The 26,041-nt window shown below is 43.4% G+C and overlaps 1 protein-coding gene across 4 annotated transcripts in view; it reads right to left on the reverse strand.

Annotated features, from left to right (window-relative positions):
• Positions 1-12,405: 12,405 nt before the first annotated feature.
• LOC137561661 (WAG22 antigen-like) overlaps positions 12,406-26,041 on the reverse strand; it is a 133,801-nt gene continuing 120,165 nt past the window's right edge. For 3 of the 4 annotated variants that reach the window (XM_068272982.1, XM_068272981.1, XM_068272979.1), the window contains exons 9-10: positions 18,348-19,210; positions 12,406-12,542 (exon numbers count right to left, since the gene is read on the reverse strand). In XM_068272982.1, coding sequence (XP_068129083.1) covers positions 18,353-19,210 — 858 coding nt within the window. In that variant the 3' untranslated portion in view covers positions 12,406-12,542; positions 18,348-18,352. The remainder of the gene's footprint in view (positions 12,543-18,347; positions 19,211-26,041) is intronic. The other variant, XM_068272980.1, reaches the window with a different exon arrangement.

The following is a 26,041-nucleotide window of genomic DNA, read 5'->3' on the forward strand; positions in this document are numbered from 1 at the left end:
AGCTTTGCAAATCTATCAGAGAGGCGGCCTCCAATTATTATACACAACACTCTGAGGTACTAAAAATAGTTAACTTATCAGACAAACCCTTGAGTGAGGATGAAGCCTCTGTCCTTCAGAAAGGTCTTTATTTTGCCCCAACTAATCATTTTGATTATTTTGAAGTGTTAAAGGATGTATATCTCTTTTTCAGGTGTCTGGCCCTGAAAAAGATGTTTGACAAACCTACTCATGTTGCTGAACAACTTGAGAATGATTTCCCGGACATACAGGACAGACAGGCTATACAAGATCTGGTGGAACTATTGGAAGAAAATAAAAAAAACAGGTAGGTGTGACCCCCTTTAATCCGGCCTCTAAATTTATATCAGCCCTTACTGTGTGCCCCGAGGTAAAAAAAAATTTTTTATTTAGTGAGTAGAGATTTAAAATCCCTGGATCACCAAAACATCAGGGGAATACAAAATCTAATCTTACGGGAAAGAATGGCTTTCATGCACTGTGGGTGTCTGTGATGCCTATCTATTGCAGTTTGCTGGCCCTTCTCTGACACGCAATCTCTTGTATGGATATCGTTTTTCATTCAAAAGAGCTATACATTTTGCAATATATCCTTTGAGTGTGCTGATCCTTTTGGAATACATAGACTTCATTGCCACCTTGTGCTCTGGTAGCCTGATCGTGTACACCTCAGTTGTGGGAAGGAAAGTGCGGCCAGGTATTCCCTCTTGTTGACGACAGGAGTGGTGGTCACACTGGAGGTCTGTGTGGAACCAGTGGCCTCCTGCTTCACCATCAGCTCCATGACAGCCTCTGCCTGCCTCTCCTCAATGGCTCACTGACCCTGGCCAAAGATGGGTGCAAATTTCTGCACCGCCCCTCTCAGCTGCTCCCTCCTGACAGCTGAGCACCCAGCGGCTGACGGTGGACCAGCCATAGACCTGTCAGCGGCGGCGATGGTGCTGCCTCTGCCCCTGCTCCTGGTGGCAGACATTGCACAATTTAATAAAGATAAATTTAAAAAAAAGGTGAACGCCATTTTTTTTTCATTAAATGTGTCTGATGACGGTCAGACAAATTTAAATGTGTAAAAGTAACAGTAAGTCAGTATGAACACCAGAACACTAGAGTGTGAGACAACAAGAGAGTGACAGTGAGTGACACTAACACTGTCTGTCACACTTACACTACAGGCAGCAGCTGCAGAATCAGTGACAGACACAGATGCTGCTGTAGTACTGTCTGCTAGTCTACCACTATATAAACTAAAAGTACAGATGATAAATCAACAACCCTAATCTACCTACAGGCTAGTAGGGCTACCTAGCTAGCAGTCCTGGCCTGCACACAGACCCCAGATAAGCTAATCTAACTCAGCTTCAATCCTATGCTAGCCCACAGTATACACACTGTACACTACACTGACTGTAAATGACTAGCTAACACTAAATCAATACAATATTTGTGTTGTACAGGTGTAAATGAGGTAAAACGCACTGTTTTCACAGTAAAACCATTGCTCACAGCTAGATAGCACAGAGAAGCTATCAGTTCTACCAGAGTTGAGCAAGGACGAGATTCTCAACATGGCTGCCACCTTATATAGAGGAGGGGAAGGCAGAGGCTCCCCTCCTCTGATTGGTTGCTAGGGCCTCGACTGGGGGCCCTCTAATTGGCCCAAAAACGTAATTTCCATTTTCGAGCTCGTGATCACAGCTAACCCGATTCTGAATGCAATCACGAGCGCATTCAAAACCGGCATTGTGATCAGGGATGCTAATTTTGACCTTGTGATTGCAAAAATAGGCTGGTTATCATGGGGTAGCGGTGATTACAAGCTTGTGATGAGCACCCTGCTCCAGTTGCGCTTGTTCAACTGTTAACACTTCGTATCGCTACTCTGAGCAACTGTATCTGTCAAACCCAAATCCGGGCATGACCCAGTCTTGCTTGGCCATTAAAAAGAAACCGTAACCAAGAACTGAACTTCATGCCAATCAGTAGCTGATACACTTTTCCCACCAGAAATCAATTCCTTTTCACAAACGGATCATCGGGGAATCTGTATGGCTGATATTGTAGTCAAACCCCTCCCACTGTGGGAGCCTTGTTGCATTGTTGGAAATAACAGCTGTTTCCAACTGCCAAAAAAGCAAGCAGCATCCCCTTCCACTGACATCACCTGCCAGCAGTAAAAATGTCACCATGTGATAAATGTCAGACTGTTAATCAGGGAGAGGAAAGATTTTACAATGGGCAAATAATTCATAATAATTATTATCATACATAATTATACATAATTATAATTATTATCATACATAATTATTGTAAAAATGAAGTACTTTTTTTATTACATTATTTTTACTGGAGTTCCTCTTTAAAATGATTCTGATTCTGCCTGCAGTGGTTGGCTTCCCATTTGCAACATCACTTTGTGAGTACCAAATTCTACTAATTTCTTTGTGAATGTCGCTTTGTGACATTCTACCCCATCGGGGTCGCGTTTTCTCTGTGTGTTTTTTCTTTTCATGGTACCCTTTGATCACCCTTCACACAAGTATCTAAATGTGGGGACACCTAGGAATTACCTTTCCTTGCTAAACCAGCCAAGCATCCAGGCCCGGCATCCATCTGAAAATGGCGCCTGTGAATAATGGCGCACAGTGTTGCCGCTAATCCGTTTGCCGCTTATCGCTATTTAACGTTAAAGCCTTAGTGTTATTTAGCGTTAAAGCCTTATTGTTATTTAGCGTTAAAGCCTTATCGTTATTTAGCGTTAACACACAGAACCCTCTCTGTACCTATCCCTAACTCCTAAACCCCCCGGTGGTGCCTAACCCTAACCGCCCACCTGGTGGTGCCTAACCCTAAGATCCCCCCCCCCCCTGGTGGTTCCTAACCCTAAGACCCCCTGGTGGTGTATATTGTACTGTAACTATACCTAACCCTACTCTCACACAGAACCCTCCCTGTACCTAACCCTAACCACCCCCTTGGTAGTGCCTAACCCTAAGACCCCCCCCCCAGTGGTGCCTATCCCTAACCTTGACAGTGTTACATTAAATCCATTCACAGTTTTGCAGTTAAATAATGTCTGCAGTTTGGCTTATGTAGGGCGCTATTGATAAATAACGTTAGTGTGTGCCACTATTGATAAATAACGTTAGTGTGTGCCACTATTGATAAATAACGTTAGTGTGTGCCACTATTGATAAATAACGTTCGTGTGTGCCGTTTTTCTTCTTTTTTCCCTGCGCGCCATTATTATGCAGTACTAACGATAAATAGCGATAAGCGTATCTTTTTAATGCGGCGCCATTCTTATGCATAGGCGCTGTGCGCCATTATTCACTGATCCCCCAGGCCCGGATTTACATCACAGGAGCCTATAGGCACAAATGTCCTGGCACCCTAGACTTTGTCCTCCATTTACCTACAAGTGTACTGGTTGGCCCAGCTGTCACTTCTCCCTTAGTTCACTTGCCTGTCATAGGTAGCTACAGGTGCCCCTTAGTATTAGGCAGCCAGAGCTATCCTCCGTATTAAGTAACTAGAGGTGCCCCCAAGCATTAGGTAGCTAGTGGTGCCCCCAAGAATTAGGTAGCTAGAGGTGCCCCCAAGAATTAGGTAGCTAGAGGTGCCCCCAAGAATTAGGTAGCTAGAGATGCCCCCAAGAATTAGGTAGCCAGGGGTGACCCCAACTAAATGGAGCAGTGATGCTCGGATGTGTCGATCCACGAATTTGGCAACCACGGCCGTTGTTAAAAAAAATCAGCCTCCGGCGTGATTAGTTCTGTATTATGAAATGCGTCCACGCCACGACGCCGGTTTTCGGTCGTGAATGAGGCAATCACGGCCGGATCCACGGCCACATCCGGATTTTCTTTTAATGTTAATAGCAAATCCCCCATACATGCTACAATACAATCCCCCAAATTGCATGGATTATCAAGGTGATAAGGGGCTACAACTTAAACAAAAAGAATTCCAAAAATATTTTTTTTTGTTTTTGAGAAAATGGATTTTAAATTGAAATCAACACTTTAAATGGGGCTATTAATTGGTAATAAGTGGTTTTAAACAGGGAAATACAGGTTAAGCAATCACAGAGGTGAAGGTGAGTCCCAATGGCACTTGGCGGTGATGGTATCACTGGAGGAGGATGAGTGGCTGACTGACGCCAAAAAGGCCCAGAGAGGTTTTTGTAATTTGTTGGGGGTTTTTTTGCCGCGATTAGCAATGACATAACAGCAGAGTTGTCAGTGGACCTGGGCAGTGTAAACGCAGACTTTAGTAGCAACTGAGTCAGGAGGTCAAAGCGGTCGGTCAGAAGGACCATGGCAACTCACTGGTAGTAGCACAGTGTAATAGTGCTGCACAAAAAATTAGATGCGTCAGTGGACCCGGGCAGTGGGAATGCAGAGTGTAGTAGAGACTGAGTCAGGAGGACAAAGCGGACGGTCAGTTCAGCAGCACAGAAGGACCATGGCAACTTACTGGTAGTAGCACAGTGTAATAGTGCTGCACAAAAAATTAGATGCGTCTGGTGACCCGGGCAGTGGGAACGCAGAGTGTGGTAGCGACTGAGTCAGGAGGATAAAGCGGACGGTCAGTTTTGCAGCACAGAAGGACCATGGCAACTCACTGGTAGTACCACAGCCGAAAAATGAACTAAGGTACGCAGGTAGTAACTTTCTTTAGAAAGGCAGGCATGGTTAACACATTGCAGCAGCCATTTCATGTCCCCCTGTGTCCGACAATAGGGGCCAGGAAGGCAGCGTAACATGTGCACACCCATGGGAAACAAGTGGGCCTTGGCAACAAAATATTCATCGTCCTCATAGTCCCATATCACATGCCTGTCCTCTTCCTGTGCCATGTCATCCTCCCCAAGCCGCCATCCCCATACAGTGCCTGCGGCGCTCTGCTCCTCCTCCTCAGCATTCAGGTTAGGGACCTTCAACTCCTCCACCTCCTCCACTACCTGTGAGCCCTCTTATGCTGCCCTCTGCTCCTTATCCAGCTGCCTGAGGGCTGCCTCCCCATGCTCAATTAAATTGCACATTGCCTGGTTTAGCAGGCAAACCATGGGCACCCACTGACACACGGAGGCCCGCTCCTCACTCCTCGCTGACCATCTTGCTTGCCTCCAGGAAGGGACTCAGCATAAAAGCATACTTGCTGCATCAGTGTCCACTGAGTTGCACTGATGATGGGGACTTGCTGTTTGCTGGGGACACTTGGGTCTAAGGGTGGCCACTAATGATCCAATCTTTTTCATCCAATCTTACCAAATCTATGTAGTATAAGAGTAAACTGATGGAATATATTAATTGGATACTATAGGCAGTTCCCTTATAAGATAGAAATGGTAAGATTGGATGAAAAAGATTGGACCATTAGTGGCCACCATAACATGTAGGCCCTAAAGGTGGACAGACACACACGATATAATAATATGATCCGATTTTACAGTAATTCGATAAATAGCATCGCATTTCCAGAGAAATCGAAAAAAAAAAATTATTCGAGCAAGAAATCCACTCGGATTTCACGGTTTTTTTTTCAATAAAAGTTGATCAGGAGTGCTGGATTTTTCTGATCAATTTTTTTTGAAAATTGAATGTTGTGTGGTAGATTGTCAGTTTATACACCCAAGAAACTTTCTCAGAGTTTCCAATCATTTTTATCATAATTGAGGAAAAATGTAACATACGTGTGTGGTACATTGTTCAGATTTTTTAAATGTTACAATCCGTCAGAGAAATTGATTGCAATCCTTGAATTGAACAGATATTTAAAAAAAAATGTATGGTGTGTGGCCACCTTAAGATACCTAAACACAAGATACAACATGTTTTCTGGGGTCTGAGGCACATACAGATGGTCCCGATCATCATCATCATAGAACTCTTCTTCTGACCCCCCCACCACCTCTGCCACCCCAACATCCCCAGACACAGACCCCTCATTGTCCTCACCATAAACTTGGGATGCTGCCCCGAGTCCAACCTCCTCCTCCACATCAGGCCCCATCATCACCTCAACGGCAGCCCTCAATAATTGCCCAGACGCCAGACCGAGGGACACAACGCTCTCGTCTGGGGAGGGCTGCTGACCACTGGCTGCTGGGGTGGATGTCATAACTTGCTTGGGGCATTGGCTGTTGCTGCTGTTGGGAGTGCTGCTCACAGCGGAGGTCTGTGAGAAACTCATGATGGGCTCATGAAACGTTGTGAACAAACTACAGTGGCAGTCTGACTGTTTGTAAATAGTAACTGAAGCGAACCACTGGCTAACGAGCTGAATAATACCAGTGAGCAGTACAACCTAAGTGAATGGTATCACTGGGTAATGAGATGATTAATACCAGTGAGCAGAGTACAACATAACTGAAGGGTATCACTGGGTAATGTAATGATCGGTGTAACACAGAGAGGATCTGATTATCGGTGATCTGCAGTATCACCGAGAATACAGATACTGTATATACCCGATTATTGATGATCTGCAGTATCACAGACAATCAGATATATCTCTAACCTCTGGACACCTGAGTACGATGAGTGTTTGGTGCAACAGTAATACTTTGAGGAGAGCACCCGTCTCGAGGGTGCAAGGCAGTAAGAGATACTGCCTGAGAACAAGCTCCTTCCAATGGCCTGAGGCTCCCCAAGGGGAGGAGTCAGGATGAGAGTGGGAAGGACCAGAGTGCGAGTGACACCAATGGTGGAGTGTCACTGACAGATCTGTGAACTATCTCTGAACAGAGGAGATAGTTCTCGAGGTTGGACAAGCCAGGTCGGCAACAGACAGACAGATAAGATACAGTGGAAAGAGACTGCTACAGAGTCCTAAGGCAAGCAAGGTTTGGCAACGGAGTATCAGGTATAGCGAGGTACAAAATCAGAGATCAGAAGAGAGGTCAGGAAAGCAGAAGGTCATAACAAATAATCAACAATGTCTAGTCTTTAGGTGTGAGCTCCTTGATCATCAACACCCTGGAACTAGTCTGAAGAATAACAGGATGGTAAAGCTAATTCCTAGTCTTGGGTGTGAGCTCCGTAGTCATCAACACCCTGGTACTAGTCTAAAGTATAACTGAAATAAGTTGAAGGTTCTTAAATAATATTTTCAATACATGCGTCTTGATGATATTCAAAAATAGACTGAAAAGGATTTTTAAGTGAGGGTTTTTTTAATACTCACTATTTCTTCATAATATAAAGTCAATGATTACAAGTCTTCACAGCAAAACAAAAGTAGTTATAAGTAATTTCAAACAATAAAAAGATTAAAAATATAATAGTATAAGGTCTTCTGTAGTATAAGGTCTTCTGTTGGTGACACATGGGGTGTCAATGTAAAGATGACAGCGTGTTCCTTCTGTATGTGTGAATGTGTGTAGAAGTGTTTCAGTGTGTCTCCTCCTACTGATTTAAATACCTCAGCAGCTGATACAAAATCCAGAATCTTCTGTAGGCAATATTCCTAATTAGGCAGTTTAACTAGACACGATAGTACACTCCTCCTACTACTATTCTAAATAGCATTTGCTGATCTTATGAGATTCATATTCATGAATATTCACGAGGATAACAAATACGTAATACCTTGTCATTGAATTGCCTTTTCAAGCTATAGCACTTTGATGACAGGCAGCCAACAACTGCTTCGGCCATCTCTGTCTTTTTCTGCCCAAAAGGTCAAATTCTTTTACTAGAAATAACCTGCCAGTGTCAGTGTCTCAAGCTACACGGGGGAGGGGAGTACTTCAGCAAATTTCTCTGAAACTCCCTTCAATTGAGGACGAGGGACAGTTTACTAACGAATATACATATACATCCATACATTCGACTTGATCATTAAAAGACTTCATTATTGATTGATGGATCCATCTCAATCAAGATCTTTATCGAATATATATCCATATATACATACATTAATTATATAACATATGTCCCCCTTTATTGAAATTAATTCATATTTCAATAATACAACAACATTTATTCTTCATTTACATCACAGTCGTATCTCAATCATTCTGGTTTCAAGAGATTAGCCAAGAATATTTCCCTCCTCAATATTTTCACCGACAGTTAATCGACCACCAATTCTCCTTTGAACTAATGTTTTGATATATTCTTCACCCCTTTTAATTTCAATTTTCATTAATTTATAAAATTTCTTAATCTTAAATGCTAAGATTATTTGGCATATTAGACAAAGTACCCCTATTTTAAAAACAATTATTATGGGATTTATCAATAAATCTCCTGGCTGGCTCGCCAATGAAATAAGTTGAAGGTTCATAAATATTATTTTCAATACATGCGTCTTGATGATATTCAAAAATAGACTGAAAAGGATTTTTATGTGAGGGTTTTTTTTAATACTCACTATTTCTTCATAATATAAAGTCAATGATTACAAGTCTTCACAGCAAAACAAAAGTAGTTATAAGTAATTTCAAACAATAAAAAGATTAAAAATATAATAGTATAAGGTCTTCTGTAGTATAAGGTCTTCTGTTGGTGACACATGGGGTGTCAATGTAAAGATGACAGCGTGTTCCTTCTGTATGTGTGAATGTGTGTAAAAGTGTTTCAGTGTGTCTCCTCCTACTGATTTAAATACCTCAGCAGCTGATACAAAATCCAGAATCTTCTGTAAGCAATATTCCTAATTAGGCAGTTTAACTAGACACAATAGTACACTCCTCCTACTACTATTCTAAATAGCATTTGCTGATCTTATGAGATTCATATTCATGAATATTCATGAGAATACCAAATACGTAATACCTTGTCATTGAATTGCCTTTTCAAGCTATAGCACTTTGATGACAGGCAGCCAACAACTGCTTTGGCCATCTCTGTCTTTTTCTGGGGGGAATACTTCAGCAAATTTCTCTGAAACTCCCTTCAATTGAGGACGAGGGACAGTTTACTAACGAATATACATATACATCCATACATTCGACTTGATCATTAAAAGACTTCATTATTGATTGATGGATCCATCTCAATCAAGATCTTTATCGAATATATCCATATATACATACATTAATTATATAACAATAACACAGATGATACACAGTATTCCTAGTCTTTGGGTGTGAGGTCCTTGATCGTCAACACCGTGGAACTAGTCTGAAGTATAACAGAGATAACACAGATTCCTAATCTTTGGGTGTGAGGTCCTTGATCGTCAACACCCTGGAACTAGTCTGAAGTATAACAGAGATAACACAGATTCCTAATCTTTGGGTGTGAGGTCCTTGATCGTCAACACCCTGGAACTAGTCTGAAGTATAACAGAGATAACACAGATTCTGACAATAAGGTCTGAGTGCTTCCACGTAGTGATCGCAACGGCAGACAACCAGAGAATGACCAGCACCCAGTATATATAGCAAAGTGCTCTCTAGCACCTCCCCTAAGTGCTGGACCAATGGGAAGTGGTAGAACCGTCAGCTGACCGGCTTGGTCAGCTGACTCCCTTCTGGCTGTCATATAAGTTCTGCCTCTCAGCGCGCCCTTCTGAACCTGTGTGGACTATCAGTCCCAGCCACACCAGACTTGTTGTAAAGCACCCGCCGCGCTGGACGCGGAATCCGCCGCACTGCTATCAAGGCATGCGGCGGTTTCTCCGCGTTCGGCCATACTACTAGCTGTAGGCCTACGCGTGCCAACCGCCGCATTGGACGCGGAATCAGCCACCTTGTTCTGAGTACACGCGGCGGCTTTTCCGCCTTTTCTCACAGGTAATGAGATGATTAATACCAGTGAGCAGTGAACACTAGAGTTGGGCCGAACGGTTCGCCGGCGAACGTGGTTCGCGCGAACTTAGGTGGTTCGCGTGCGGGTACCGCACGCGAACGTTTTGCGGAAGAAGTTTGGTTCGCCCCATAATGCACCTGAGGGTCAACTTTGACCCTCTACATCACAGTCAGCAGGCCCAGTGTAGCCAATTAGGCTACACTAGCCCCTGGAGCCCCACCCCCCTTATATAAGGCAGGCAGCGGCGGCCATTACGGCCACTCGTGTGCCTGCATTAGTGAGAGTAGGGCGAGCTGCTGCAGTCTCTCATATAGGGAAAGATTAGTTAGGCTTAACTTCTTCCTGGCTGCATACCTGTTCTGTTCAGTGAGCCCTCAGCCCACTGCATACCTGTACTGTGATCCTGCCACTGCATACCTGTTCAGTGATCCTGCCACTGCATACCTGTTCTGTGAACCCACCCACCACCACTGCATACCTGTTCAGTGATCCTGCCACTGCATACCTGTTCTGTGAACCCACCCACCACTGCATACCTGTTCAGTGATCCTGCTGCCACTGCATACCTGTTCTGTGAACCCACCCACCACTGCATACCTGTTCAGTGATCCTGCCACTGCATACTTGTTCTGTGAACCCACCCACCACCACTGCATACCTGTTCAGTGATCCTGCCACTGCATACCTGTTCTGTGAACCCACCACTGCATACCTGTTCTGTGAACCCACCCACCACTGCATACCTGTTCAGTGATCCTGCTGCCACTGCATACCTGTTCTGTGAACCCACCCACCACTGCATACCTGTTCAGTGATCCTGCCACTGCATACTTGTTCTGTGAACCCACCCACCACCACTGCATACCTGTTCAGTGATCCTGCCACTGCATACCTGTTCAGTGAACCCGCCACTGCATACCTGTTCTGTTCAGTGGACCCGCCACTGTATACCTGTTTAGTGAACCCGCCACTGCATACCTGTTCTGTTCAGTGGAGTTTGGTGTGTCAGTGTGAAGCAGTACCTTAATTACACTACCTGATTGATGTATACACATGCAAGATGTTTTAAAGCACTTTAGGCCTGTCATTTAGCATTCAATGTGATTTCTGCCCTTAAAACGCTGCTTTTCGTCAAATCCAGATTTTTCCCGGGGACTTTTGGCGTGTATCCCACTCCGCCATGCCCCCCTCCAGGTGTTAGACCCCTTGAAACATCTTTTCCATCACTTTTGTGGCCAGCATAATTATTTTTTTTTTCAAAGTTCGCATCCCCATTGAAGTCTATTGCGGTTCGCGAACTTTAACGCGAACCGAACCTTCCGCGGAAGTTCGCGAACCTAAAATCGGAGGTTCGGCCCAACTCTAGTGAACACAGTAGTACAACGTAACTGAAGGGTATCACTGGGTAATGAGATGATTAATACCAGTGAGCAAGTTAGCACAGTACAACCTAAGTGAAGGGTATCACTGGGTAATGAGATGATTAATATCAGTGAGCAGTGAGCACAGTACCACCTAAGTGAAGGGTATCACTGGTTAATGAGATGGTTAATACCAGTAAGCAGTGAGCACAGTACAACCTAAGTGAAGGGTATCACTGCCAAATGAGATGAATAATACCAGTGAGCAGTGAGCACAGTACAACCTAAGTGAAGGGTATCACTGGTTAATGAGATGATTAATACCAGTGAGCAGTGAGCAGAGTACAACCTAACTGAAGGGTTTCACTGGGTAATGAGATGATTAATACCAGTGAGCAGCGAGCACAGTACAACCTAAGTGAAGGGTATCACTGGTTAATGAGATGATTAATACCAGTGAGCAGTGAGCAGAGTACAACCTAAGTGAAGGGTATCACTGGGTAATGAGATGATTAATACCAGTGAGCAGCGAGCACAGTACAACCTAAGTGAAGGGTATCACTGGGTAATGAGATGAGTAATACCAGTGAACAGAGTACAACGTAACTGAAGGGGATCACTGGGTAATGAGATGATTAATACCAGTGAGCAGTGAGCACAGCACAACGTAAATGAAGGGTATCACTGGGTGATGATTAATACCAGTGAGCATTGAGCACAGTACAACCTAAGTGAAGGGTAATCATTTTTTTTTTTGGAACAGAGAAATTTGATTGATTATTCCATTTGGTCGAAACGTTTATCAAATTATTTTCAATTTCTCTTTTATATATATTTACATTATTTTCAAGGTACCATACACAAACGTTTGATTTTTCCGAAAATCGGAGTAAAGCGATTTTATATGAAGGAATTTCTTTTTTAATCTATTAGTACTTTCTTATACAACCTACCATACACTATACAATTTCACAAACAATCAACCAGATTTTTCCAACCTGTTCGATCAGATTTTTTATCGAAGGAACTGAATAATTGTTTGTATTTGCTTGATCGAAAAAAAAAATTGTTTTCGATTTTCACTCTATTTGATCTTTTAGATCGAATAAATGGGAAAATCGAACGTTTTCATTGTACCATGTATGGGAACCATTAGTAATATAATAAATATGCTACTTTTTTTTTTTTAAGTGGAGACCTGTAGTTAATAAGGCATTTTTCTGAGACAAGGCTGTTTTTAATGCATTTTATTAATCATATTTTTGAAGCATTCATCAAATAAAAGCTATGGACTTCAGAATCAAAACAGGAGATTTTGTGTAAATCATTTAGCAATGAATCATTCTAACATTTGCAGCAGCTGATTATTTTGTTGTTGTAGGAAATCCGTTTTTGTGACCTGCAATTAAAAAAGAAATAGAAGTTTAGTGACTTAAAAAAAAAAATCACATAAATGGCAATTTTAAAAATGTGTTAGAGAATATTTTTTTGTTCTTAAAGGATACCCAAAGTGACATGTGACACATGATGAGATAGACATGTGTATGTACAGTGCCTAGCACACAAATAACTATGCTGTGTTCCTTTTTTTCTTTCTCTGCCTGAAAGAGTTAAATATCAGGTATGCAAGTGGCTGACTCAGTCCTAACTCAGACAGGAAGTGACTACAGTGTGACCCTCACTGATGAGAAATTCCAACTATAAAACACTTTTTTGTTGCAGAAAATGGCTTCTGAGAACAGGAAAGAGATAAAAAGGGGAATTTCTTATCAGTGAGGGTCACACTGTAGTCACTTTCTGTCAGGACTGAGTCAGCCACTTACATACCTGATATTTAACTCTTTCAGGCAGAGAAAGAAAAAAGGAACACCGCATAGTTATTTGTGTGCTAGGTACTGTACATACCAATGTCTATCTCATCATGTCACATGTCACTTTGGGTATCCTTTAAAGTGAAACTTAACCAATTAATGGCAATCAGATGCATTAAAACATCCTGTTCACCGCTGTAAATGGCAACAGGATGTTTTAATGCTTCTGATCGCTCTGCCGCTGCTGTGCACGAGTGCGCGCGCTCCCGCCGCGCACACACGTCGAGTCTCACAGTTCCGTGATTGGACCAGGGAATTACATGTTCCCTGGACCAATCAAGTGCCAGTAAGTAAAAAAGGCAGATCATTGTTACAAATCAGTAACAATGACCTGTCTTAAAAATGTTTGTAAATAAACTTGTTTTCTCCATCCCAGCTCATCTATCACCTCAGATTGCTGTCAATTAGCATTCAGAGGTGACAGGAGCTGGGAGAGAGAATCTGACTGTACTTGTGGTAGGCTTTTTGCTTTTTTAAATAACATTTTAACCCCATACTAGCCTAATTAACCCCTTACCCCCCCCCCCCCCCCTTCCTCCTTAGCCATTGACCCCTTTTCTGTTTAATTTTAGTATATTTTAGTACTTTTCTGTACTTTTTCACCCCTCTTGTCTCTCTTCTGCCCTTATTTTGGTATTTCTATCTATACTTTTCTATTTTTTCTTACCCACCTTAGTATAAAGTTTTGTGTGTTATACACATCAGAGAGAGATATTGTGGTGTATGAATCCCTCCTACCCTTCCATGGCAGATTAGGGATCAAACAATACATCCCAAGTAAGGCTTCAAAGTATGGGGTGACATTTTATAAGGTATGAGAGAGCAACAGTGGCTACACATATGCTTTTATGCTGTATGAGGGCAAAGATAGCCATTTACAGCCAGCTGGATACCCACTATACATGCCAACCAGTTGGAAAATTGTGATGGAACTATCTAACCCACTCCTCCACCAAGGCTATCATGTGTATGTTGACAACTACTACAGAAGTATTCCCCTTTTTCACATTTTTATACTCAGCACAGACTGGTGCCTGTGGGACATGAGGCCAAACTGCAAAGGCCTCCCACCACAGGCGGTTAATAAAAAATTAACAACAGGGTAAATCGTACAGTCTCAGATGTGGTGAGCTCCTGGCTGTAAAATATAGGGACAAGAGGGGCGTCTTGATCCTGACATCCATTCAAAATGAAGCAATGGTTCCTGTCACAACCTCTGGAGAGCAGATTGAAAAGCCAGTGTCATAATGACTATAATAAGAAGATGGGTGTGGTGGACCTTACAGATCAAATGTTGTTGTACTACCTTTTACAAAAGAAAAAAAGAGGGCCTGGTACAAAAAAAGTATTTTTTTTTTACCTCTTACAATGCACAAAGCTGTTGTGCTTTTTAGAAAGACAGGCCATGATGACAGCTACCGTATATACTCGGCTATAAGTCGAGAAATTTAGGACTGACTCAAAGTATAAAAGTGGGGGGGTCGCCTTATACTCGAGTAGTCCTAAATGTCCCACTTATAGCAGGGTGGGGGGAGAGCGTCTCTCTCTCTCTCCCCCTCTGATGTAGATATCATGCTGTAAATTTCCCCCCTTCCCTTCCTCCCTCTCATCTCCGTGCAAATGTGGGCTGCCTCTCTCTCCCCCTCTGTGTAATTAATGTTCGGTGCCTTCGAAGCAGAAGCCGACACTTAAGTTTTATTGCCAGGACGGTATCCTCCCTTCATGCCGCTCTCTGTCCAATAGTACAGCGCGACTCTCGATGTCACATGACAAATGAAGTCACATGACATCGGGAACCGGAGCTGTACTAACGTAACGGACAGAGAGCAGCATGAAGGGAGGATACCGTGCTGGCAATAAAACTTAAGTGTCGGCTTCTGCTGCGAAGGCACCGAACATTAATTACACAGAGGGGGAGAGAGAGGCAGCCCACATTTGCACGGAGATGAGAGGTAGGAAGGGAAGGGGGGAAATTTACAGCATGAACGGAGAGCTATAGAGGATTCATCGCTGGCAATGGACTGTAGTGTCGCTTCTGCTGCAGTGCTTACTGGGCCAGATTAGATGACACATTAGATCGCACAGAGGGGGGAGAGAGAGGACTTTAGCACTGTGGGGAAGGGGACAGAAAGAGGCACCTTCCCAGCGCATAACATTACAGAGTTATGCTGGGAGGGAGGGGGGATTTTCAGTGTGTTGCTGGTATTTGTATGCTATTCTGTAGGGTATATTAAAATGTTGGAACACCAGTGATTTAGCACTGTGGGGAGGGATAGAGAGACGCTGGCTGCTGGGGCTCTGGGAAGGGTGTATTGTTTAAAGCAGACCTAATCTCAGATCTTTCTCTCTGCTCTAAAAGATATATGCAAAAGCATAATAACCTTTAAAAGATTTGTATCAGCTGTAGTGTGTCTACTTCCTGCTTTCATGGAAGCAGGCATATTGTTAACATTCTGTGCTTTCCAAAGAGCTTATCTGCCTTGTCAGGTGACACAGGGGAGAGATCAAATTACAACTTGTTATTAGACACAGATGAAGGGAAATTAGACAGGCTAAACTCTCTTAATACATACAGGGTGCATTTCTCTGTTTTCATTATGTCCTGTGCAAGGCTTCAAGTCTACTGTGCAGCCATTAACTTTGCTAGATAGACTTATACTTGCGTAATTAAATAATTCCAGCTTAAGAGGGTCAAATATTGGGGTCGACTTATACATGAGGTCGACTTGTATCCGAGTATATACGGTACCTCCAGTTTCAGCAAGAAGTGTTAAGGTCGATGATTAACGAAAGTGCCCATATTACGAATTAATTCAATCCTATGCAATTGGATGACACAGTTCGCCCAAGTGGAAGACATTTTCCTGCCCTGATCCCCCCGAACGAAGTCAAGCAGAAGCCACAGAACAGATGTCTGGTGTGTACCAAGAACAAGAGGCGGTGTGACAGCAGATACCACTGTCCAAAATGCCCCTCACTGCTGGGACTCTGCGTTGTCAGCTGCTTTGAAGCATATCATACCCTCAGCAGTTATTAGACATCTTTTTTTTTATAACCCTAAATTTTAACTGGACTCTAATTTTTTCTCCCAATTTTTATTTGCCACTTACTGTCCCTCAAAAGAGCTCACAGTTTCCACTAGTGCACATTAACCCTCCACTGTTTTTGGGGTTGTGGGAGGAAACCAAGAAGTTTGGAGGAAACCCAAGACTCTTACAACCTGCAAATAGATTTTTTTCCCCGCTTGGACTTTCTGCTGCAGGTTGAGAGTGTTAGTCACAAGACTTCACTCTGCAGACCACTCCCCCCCCCATCCCCAAGAAAGAATTACATTGTTACATTTGGTAAAAAAGGGCCTTAAAAAATCTCAATGTATAAAGGGTATCATTTAAAACGTGACAAGCAAGAGAAGAGAATTTGGGGTGTTTGATAGATGAGACCTATGTCACGTGAATTTTTTTTGTGCCAAAAAGAAAAAAAAACTAAAAAAAAGTACAATGTTCAAAGTTTTGGTGCAATTTCAGCAAAACCAAGTCCAAATGATACAAAATATGTATATCTGAGTAGGTCTGGGTCTCTACAGTTTTCAGAATGGTGACATTTATGACCTGTATCGAATGTTCTGAGACTCCAGGGGCTTTGCTAGGAAGGAATGACTGTATTACTTTTGGTGCAAAAAAAAATCCATTGGCGCTGCTCAAGGTTAACACTGTATTGTGTGGCAAAAAAAGCTATCCGATTATGTATACAGGGTATCATTTTACTGTGACAAGCTAGAGAAGAGAATTTGGGGTCTTTGACAGCTGAGGCCTATGTCATCTGATTATAGTGGCTCAACTCCCTTTCCTATACAGTTCTCTGGTGTCTAGTGGTCCACCTTTGCACCCATAAACAGTTCCCTGGTGTCTAGTGACCCCCATCCTCCCCTATACACTTTTATAGTGTCTAGTGCTTTCCCCATATGGCTTCCCTGGTGATCTAGGGCTAGACACTGAGACTAAGTTGCAAGCCAACCTTAATGTCTAGTGGCCTCTTCTCTCCCTTATCAAGTAGTTCCCTGTTGTCTTGCACCCCCGTGCTCCTCTATAAAGTTACCTGGTATCTAGTGGCCCCTCCCTCCCCTATACACATCCCCGGTGTCTAGTGGCCCCATTTCCTCCCCTATAGAGTTCCCTGGTGTGTAGTTGTCCCTTTTGCACCCCTAAACAGCTCCCTGGTGTCTAGTGACCGCCCTCCTCCCCCTATACAGTTCCCTTGTATCAAATGCTTTCCTTCTTCACCCCCCCCCCTTTCCCAAATGGCTTCCCTGGTGATCTAGGGCTTCACCCCCAATATAGCTTCCCTGGTGGTCTAGAGTAGGTCAAACATAATCCATAGTGGGGAAAACACTTGAGAGCCAAATGTGATGGCTCTGCAAGGCCAGATTTTGCCCATGGGCCAGAGTTTGACATGCATGGTATAGATCCATACCAGGGGGTGCTTTTAAAAAGACTAAATAGGACATTAAAGGGAAGGTTCACGGTACTAAAAAAAAAAACTGCACTCACCTGGGGCTACTTCCAGCTCCTGGCAGTTGATCGGTGCCCTCGGCAAAGCTCCTCTCCCTCCGGGCGTCCAGCGGTGAAGAAGCCGACCTCGCCAGGTCTGGTTCCAGGTCGGCTTCCGTGCGCTCCACGGCGGGGGGTCACGTGGTGTAGAGACATCATCGGGTCTCTACTGCGCAGGCGCAGAACTACTGCGCCTGCATAGTAGAGACCCGATGACGTCACGTACATCAAGTGACCCGCGCAGTGGAACACACATGACGCCGACCCGGAAGCCGACCTGGCGAGGTCGGCTTCTTCAGCGCTGGATGCCCGGAGGGAAAGGAGCTGCGCCGAGGGCAACGATCGACTGTCAGGAGCTGGAAGAAGCCCCAGGTAAGTGCAGTTTTTTTTTTTTTAAGTGCGCGGATCTTCCCTTTAAGGCTTTCCTATGAGGAGATGGATTAGTCCAAAGCCTGTGGGTAAGAGAATCAGAACAGTCAGTTCAATAATACCTTCTGTAAATTACAGCTACATATGAAATCATTTAATGACATTACACTTTGCTTCAGGACAAATACAGTATACTTTTTCTATGTTAAAAAACATGTATTTAACATTTTACAGTTGTCATCATATTACTCCTTTAACTAAATCTCAAGTTTCATATTTTTGTTTCTAGTTAAGATCTCTAGATGTGGATTTCTTTCATAATTTTGCCCACATGAGGAAAAAAAGAAAATGCAGTCAGACAAATTAACCCTTTTTTTCCCGTCTATTTTAAAAAGAAACAAAAAGAAAACAACACACCTCTTCTATTTCTTAATTAAAAATCTTCGGGTTGTGCCTTCATTCTGTGATGTGCTTCCTCCAGCCATTGTCATACCACTTGTACCAGGTAGGGCAAATATTTCTCCACCAGCACCCAGCGCACCACTAAATCCATTTCCATTAAATCCTGCTGCACCTTGTGAACCACCTCCAGCACCTAGTGTACTGCCCCCTAGCATTGCTGTTCCGGTTGCAGTAAGACTGATATCTCCACCGAGACCAGTAGCTCCCATACCAGAATTTAATGAATCGCCAACTCCACCTGCTTGCCCAACTAGTCCGCCAAGCAGACTTCCTTTTCCATCTTGTCCACCAAGCAGACCTCCTAGCCCAAGTACTCCACTAAGCAGACCTCCTTGCCCACTTTGTCCACCAAGCACTCCACTAACAGCATTAACAGCGGTATCTGCAACTCCATTAACTGATGTAAGAAGCCCAGGAACCACTTCTGTGACACTTCCAAGTGCATTTCCCACATTAAGTCCTTTTGTTAGTCCTCCTACGGTATTCAGAACCCCTCTTGTGACTCCAGGAGCTGCTCCTGTGACATCTCCAAGTATGTTTCCCACACCAAGTGTTCCTGTTATTCCTCCTGAGGGCCTTACAAGTCCTCCTGTGACACCTCCAATTGTGCTACCCAGCCCTCCAATGGTTTGAGTAACTGGTTTTATTAGACTACTTATCCCCCAAAACACTTCATTAGTCAAAGAGGTCCTTCCAAGTAGCTGTTGAAGAAGGTTGTTTAAAAGTCCTAGATTCTTGGAACCTATCTCAGCAAGAAATTGCTTCCTAGCATCTATTCCTGTTATCCTTCCATCAAGGCTTGGAAGACCAAGGAAATCCTACATAAAACAAAAACAAACAAACAAAAACATCAGAATGCCTTAGCAATAGAAAATGAAATCATTTAAAGTTTGTGCTTTTTGGTAATTATTATTTTTTAGTAATTATACAGTGCTGACATCTTCCACAGCGCTTTACAAAGTATCTTGTCTTGTCACTCACTAACTGTTCCTCAGAGGAGCTCACAATGTAATTCCTACCCCAGTCATGTTTCCACCCACCATAGTCTAGGCCAATTTGGGTGGAGCCAATTAGCTTATCTGTAGCTTTTTGAAATGTGGGAGGACATCATTGTACCTAAAGAAAATCCACGCAGACACAGGAAGCCTACAAACTCCATCCAGGGAGTGGAATTCAAACCTTTTCTGCATTACGTAAAGTGGAGCAGAGAATCTTCATTTTAAGTGACCATACACAGGTCAATATTTTAGAATATGTAATCACTTTCATCAATGTTTTATTGATCCTGACATAGCCAATTAATCAGTGCTGCTCAGCAAGATTTCGGATATCTGAGTTACCCAGATAATCCGAATTTTTTTCAGCTATCCGACCGGATTTGGATTTCGGATACCTGGGCCCAAATCCGGATAGCAATCCGCGGATAGTTGTGAGGCAATCCGGATATCCGCGGTTATCCGAGGATATCCGACTATTGAGATACTGTAACTGAGAAGATGACGTCTATGACGTCATTGAGCCAATCAGAGGGCTCCCAGGGGCTCCCAGCAGAAGGCCTAGCAACCAATCACAGAAAGGAACCCTGGCCAGCCCCACCTGACCCCATTCAGCCAATCAGAGGCCTCCCAGCCTAAGCCCTAGCACCCAATCACAGAAAGGAACCCTGGCCCCCCTGTATAATAAGGAGCGGTGCCATGATGAGAAATATCGTCCTTGCTTATCACTAGTGCTCACTGAGAGACATGCTCCAGTGCTGCTGGCCTAGCAAGTGTTGTATACAGTGATAAACCTGAAGTTGTTCAGTGATTAACACCTTCAATATCACTACACTATTGTTCTATTGTTTATTAGGTAGCTAGTGGCACTTGGCACGTGGCACTCGGCACGTGTCACTCGGCACGTGGCACTTGCCAAGTGCCACCTGCGAAGTGCCAAGTGCCACTAGCCAAGTGCAACGTGCCAAGTGCCACATGCCAAGTGCCACATGCCAAGTGCCAAGTGCAAGTGGAACATGCCAAGTGGCACGTACCACATCCGGCATGCTGCTGCATTGCCCTGCTCCTGCTGCCTTTGCTGCTCCCACCGCCAGGGTGCCACAGGCCACTGCCGCTGTGCTGATACCACCTATATTTTTAACCCAAAACACAATTGCTGCCTAATTTTTTGGAGGTGTCTGGGCTGAAAACTGTCATGTCCCAGATGTGCGGTTGGACTTTGGATACAATATGGGCTGCACGACTGCTGTCTGGAACCTAGTCCTGATGTTAATTGACAGCCTTTTCTTTTTTTTTGGGGGGGGGGGTTAAGTCCCCACATCATCAATTAGTAATTCCATTTAAAAAAAAACATGATGCCACGTGCCTCATTTACCCTAAAACGTTTTAAAAGCAATTTAAAGGCCACTCCTTTGGCAGATTGGGCCAATATTAATTAGTGTAATCAAACACAAATGTACTAAGCACTCACATAGCTCTAAGCAGTCACTAGAAAAGCATAAAAACATATAAAACGTCCAGTGTGAACAACATCAGATCTGGATTTAAGTCCTTTGAAATATGATGGAACGTACCTTCCCACTCGTGTAATGGTAGTGCAACATATATTGCAATAGGCTCAAACGCTCAGTGTTCATCTGGTGTAAGGCTATGTTCACATTGTAAATCACCAGCGATATCGCAAGCGTTTTGTAAAGCGCTTTTCCCTGCGCTTTTAGCTTAGAAAAGTGCTTTTCTAAACGCTTTTGCAGAGCGATTTGTTTTTTCACTTTCTGATATCAGTCAGGAAGTGAACTCTTTAACCCGGAAAAGAATAAATACAATGGGGTGGATTCACTAATAGCGTGCCTTATCAGAGTTAACATGCCTTTTCAGAGTAGCATAGCAAGCGCTACAAACTTATGCCTGCTAACTGGATATGACGGCAGCTCCACTCGTCCTGATCTGAACCCCAGCGGGTCCAATCACTATATACTGTAAGCTGTGTGTTCTAAATGATGTCAGTATACAGGAATCATGTCTGAGGAAGGCTTCATAGTCTTAGCCTTAGCTTACGCCTTTTCTTCTAAGTTAGTCAATAAACGGTATCGTCCTGATTCAAAACTACTTTCTTTTACTGACGGCTAACGCGGTACAATACTCCACTGCTACTACTTACTTAGCTAAGGCGTATTCCAGCCCCGTAAGCTTGTACGTCCCTCGCTGTCCTCCCAGTCCTCTTCCTGTTTGGCCCTGTACAGTAGCCACGTCAGGCAAGTTGGAGACTACTGTGCATGCACTGGCCTGGTCAGCGCACCTCCTGGATCACGCTATCACGGCCAGGAGCACTCGGCACTTGTGCACTACGATAAGGCTAGTAGCCGAACATGCGCAAAATGCGCCCAGGCCATGGGAGTGCAATCAAGGAGGTGTACCACCAGACCAGCGCATGCACAGTAGTCTGTGACTGTCCTGGGTAGAACAGTGGATCAAGGAAGAGGCCCGGGAGGACAACGAGGGATATACAAGCCTATGGGGGTTGGAAGAAACCCCTGTGAGTAAAAGAACACTATTTATGTACACCATGGGGATTCTTTAAGGTAGTCATACATTTACTGATTTTCCCAGTAGATCTGATCACTCTGATTGAATCTGACAGAAATCGAAGCTCCAATATGTCAGATCAATCGTAATACTTGATCAAAATTCAATCTGACATGACCACAAAAGGGGGCGAGGCACCAGCAGCAGCAGCGGATAAGTGGCAGACAGGGACAGGTAATGTGTGGTGCACTGGGCACTGGGGGGAACATTGATCATTACGGGGGACAGCGTCGGGTTGGCGAGGTGGCGAATGCAATGTCACAAGGATGATTCTAGACTGATTTCATGTTGAAATTGATCGGGAATCAACCTGTGACGTATGGGCAAGCAACAGATCTCTTTCCAATCAGATTCGAATAGAGAGAGATCTGTCTCTGGGTCAATCTGCCCATTCATTGTCTGCTGTATGGGCATGTTTAGCAGCCATGAACGAGTTATCTTGTGTACAATAACTTGGGGCAGGGCTGCTCCAGCTGGCTATACCAAGCTAAGAGCAGTTGTGCTCGGATACCCCCAATCACAAATTAGAGTGATCACGAATTCGAATTTCACCCACTTACGAATTGCCTACTGATCACGAGTAGAAAGGAATATCCGGCTTGAGTGCGATTTTGAGTCGAATAAGCTGGGAAGACCCAGCTGTCATGGTACACATTGGCACCAATGACAAAGTTAGTGGGAGATGGAAGGTCCTCAAAAATGATTTTCAGGTACTTGGAGATAAACTTAAAGCAAGGACCTCCAAGGTGGTGTTCTCTGAAATACTGCCAGTGCCACGCGCTACATCTGAGAGACAGAGGGAGCTTAGGGAGTTAAATAAGTGGCTGAGAAATTGGTGTAGGAAGGAAGGGTTTGGGTTCCTGGAGAACTGGGCAGACTTTGCAGTCGGCTACAGGTTCTACAGCAGGGATGGGCTGCACCTTAATGGGGAGGGTGCAGCTGCATTGGGGGAGAAGATGGCTAAACGGTTGGAGGAGATTTTAAACTAGGATCTGGGGGGAGGCGGGAGGATAAAGTCTCAATATGTAGACAAGATAAGGTAAAAAGACAGTGGGAGCCTAACATTATGGGGGGTGGAGAGGGGGGTGGAGACAGTGTAAAGATTAAGGAGGTTGGTAAAACTTGAAGTAGCCCATTTCGTGTAAACAAAATTGGTAAATGTGTTGGTAAAAATATAAAGTGCATGGTAACCAATGCTCGGAGCCTTGCAAATAAAATAGACGAACTAGAGTTCATTCTGAATGACAAAGGCTATGACATTGTGGGAATAACCGAGACATGGATGGATGAAAGCCATGACTGGATAGCTAATTTAAAAGGATACAATGTGTTTAGGAGGGATAGAACAGGGAAAAAAGGTGGAGGGGTTTGTCTCTTTGTTAAGAATTCTTTTACAGCTGTCCTCAACGATGAGATGGAGGAAGATTGCGAAGATGTGGAGTCCGTTTGGGTAAATATTCATGGTGGAAATAAAAGTTGCCAATTGCTTATTGGGGTATGCTACAGACCACCTCTTATTAATGAAGCTGCAGAACTGCGATTACTACAGCAGATTGAAAAAGCTGCAAGTAAAAACGAGGTCATAATTATGGGCGACTTCAACTTTCCAGACATTGACTGGGGTATTGAGGCTACCCATTCTGGTAAAAGCAGCAGATTTCTGGCAGCACTACAGGACAATTACTTGACTCAAATGGTAACGGAACCAACTAGGGGGAATGCGTTACTGGATCTGATCATTTCTAATAGACCAGATAATGTATCAAATGTACAGGTTCAAGAACATTTGGGAAATAGTGATCACAACATGATAACGTTTGATCTGGTGACTGATAGGCCACGGGGCAGCGGGACCACTAAAACTATGAATTTTAGAAAAGCAAAGTTCAATCAAATTAGGCAGGCACTAAGTTTGGTGAACTGGGATAATGTACTACAAGGGGACGACACTGAAGGGAAATGGCAAGCTTTTAAACGTATTCTCAATCAATATTGTAGTATGTATATCCCATATGGAAACAAAATGTCTAGGAATAAAAAAAGGCCTCTATGGATGAATAGAAAGGTTAGGGATAAAATGAAGAGGAAAAAGAATGCCTATAAGGTCCTAAAACAGGAGGGGACTGAGGCTGCACTAAGCAATTATAAGGAGTGCAATAAAAATTGTAAAAAAGAAATTAGGCTGGCAAAGATCGAAGCTGAAAATCAAATCGCTAGGGATATCAAATCTAACCCAAAAAAGTTTTACAAGTACATCAACTCTAAAAAAAGAAAGATTGACTGTATAGGAATCCTAAAGGATGAGGGTGGGAAGTCAATGGTGGACGACCAAGGTAAGGCAGAGTTATTAAATGCTTTCTTTGCTTCTGTCTTCACAAAGGAAACAGCACTGTTGCAAATTACAGAGGCAGAAGAGTTTCAATCTTCTAACTGTAATATTAAATACTTAACGCAGGAAGAAGTAAAGGCAAGACTAAATAAATTAAAAATAGACAAGGCACCTGGCCCGGATGGCATGCATCCTCGGGTCCTAAGAGAATTAAGTTCAGTTATAGCTTAGCCCCTTTATCTTATCTTTTGTGACTCTCTTGCAACTAGCAGAGTCCCAGTGGATTGGCGTACAGCCCACGTTTTCCCATTATTTAAGAAGGGCAAAAAATCTGATCCAGGAAATTATAGACCTGTAAGCTTAACATCAGTTGTATGCAAACTATTTGAGGGGTTACTAAGAGATACTATACATGACTTCATAGTAGAAAATAATCTTATTTCTCAGCATCAACATGGGTTTACTAAAGACAGGTCCTGTTTGACTAACATGCTCAGCTTTTATGAGGTAGTGAATGCTAATATGGATATTGGGAATGCTGTAGATGTGATATACTTGGACTTTGCAAAGGCCTTCGACACTGTTCCCCACAGAAGTCTGGTGCAAAAGTTGAGGATGCAAGGACTGGGGAAGAGTTTGTGTGCATGGATAGGGAACTGGCTAATGGACAGAAAACAAAGAGTTGTGGTCAATGGATCGTACTCAAAATGGGAGACTGTTAGCAGTGGGGTCCCACAGGGGTCTGTACTGGGTCCAGTGCTCTTCAATTTATTTATTAATGACCTAGTAGATGCAGTAGTGAGCAATGTTGCTATTTTTGCAGATGATACAAAATTGTGCAGAATCATCAACTCTCAGGAAGATAGTGTCATATTGCAACAGGATCTGGATAGGATGGCTATATGGGCACATACATGGCAGATGAAATTCAATGTTGACAAATGTAAAGTCATGCATTTTGGTCGTACCAATGGTCTAGCACCATACAAAATAAATGGGATACAGTTGGGAACATCAAACTTGGAGAAGGACTTAGGAGTACTCATCGACAACAAGTTAAATAATCGTACTCAATGCCAAGCCGCTGCAGCTAAAGCGAACAAAATTTTGGGATGCATTAAAAGGGAAATGAAAACTCGAGATGCTAGCATAATATTGCCCCTGTTTAACTCTCTAGTAAGGCCACATCTGGAATATGGAATTCAGTTCTGGGCACCACATTACAAAAAAGATATTGCAGTTTTAGAGCAGGTGCAGAGACGAGCTACAAAATTGATACGTGGGATGGAAGGTCTCGCTTACCAAGAAAGGTTAGATAAACTGGGTTTATTTAGTCTAGAGAAAAGACGCCTTAGAGGAGATCTAATTAACATGTATAAATACATTAGAGGGCAATATAATAGCTTGGCGGATGAGCTTTTTGTCCCTAGGCCTTCTCAAAGGACTAGAGGACATGAGCTGCGCATGGAGGAAAAACGTTTTAGCCATTTATTTAGGAAAGGGTTCTTTACAGTAAGAGTGGTTAAGATGTGGAATGCATTGCCACAGGAAGTCGTTATGGCAAACTCTATACCTGCATTTAAAGGGGGCTTAGATGCTTTCCTTGCGTTGAAAGACATCCATGGCTACAATTACTAGGTTATGCCTAATGATGTTGATCCAGGGATTTTATCTGATTGCCATCTGGAGTCAGGAAGGAATTTTTCCCATTTGGGGCTAATTGGACCATGCCTGGTGGGGTT

The sequence above is a fragment of the Hyperolius riggenbachi genome, chromosome 3, assembly GCF_040937935.1.
Source record: "Hyperolius riggenbachi isolate aHypRig1 chromosome 3, aHypRig1.pri, whole genome shotgun sequence".
Classification (NCBI taxonomy): Eukaryota; Metazoa; Chordata; class Amphibia; order Anura; family Hyperoliidae; genus Hyperolius; species Hyperolius riggenbachi.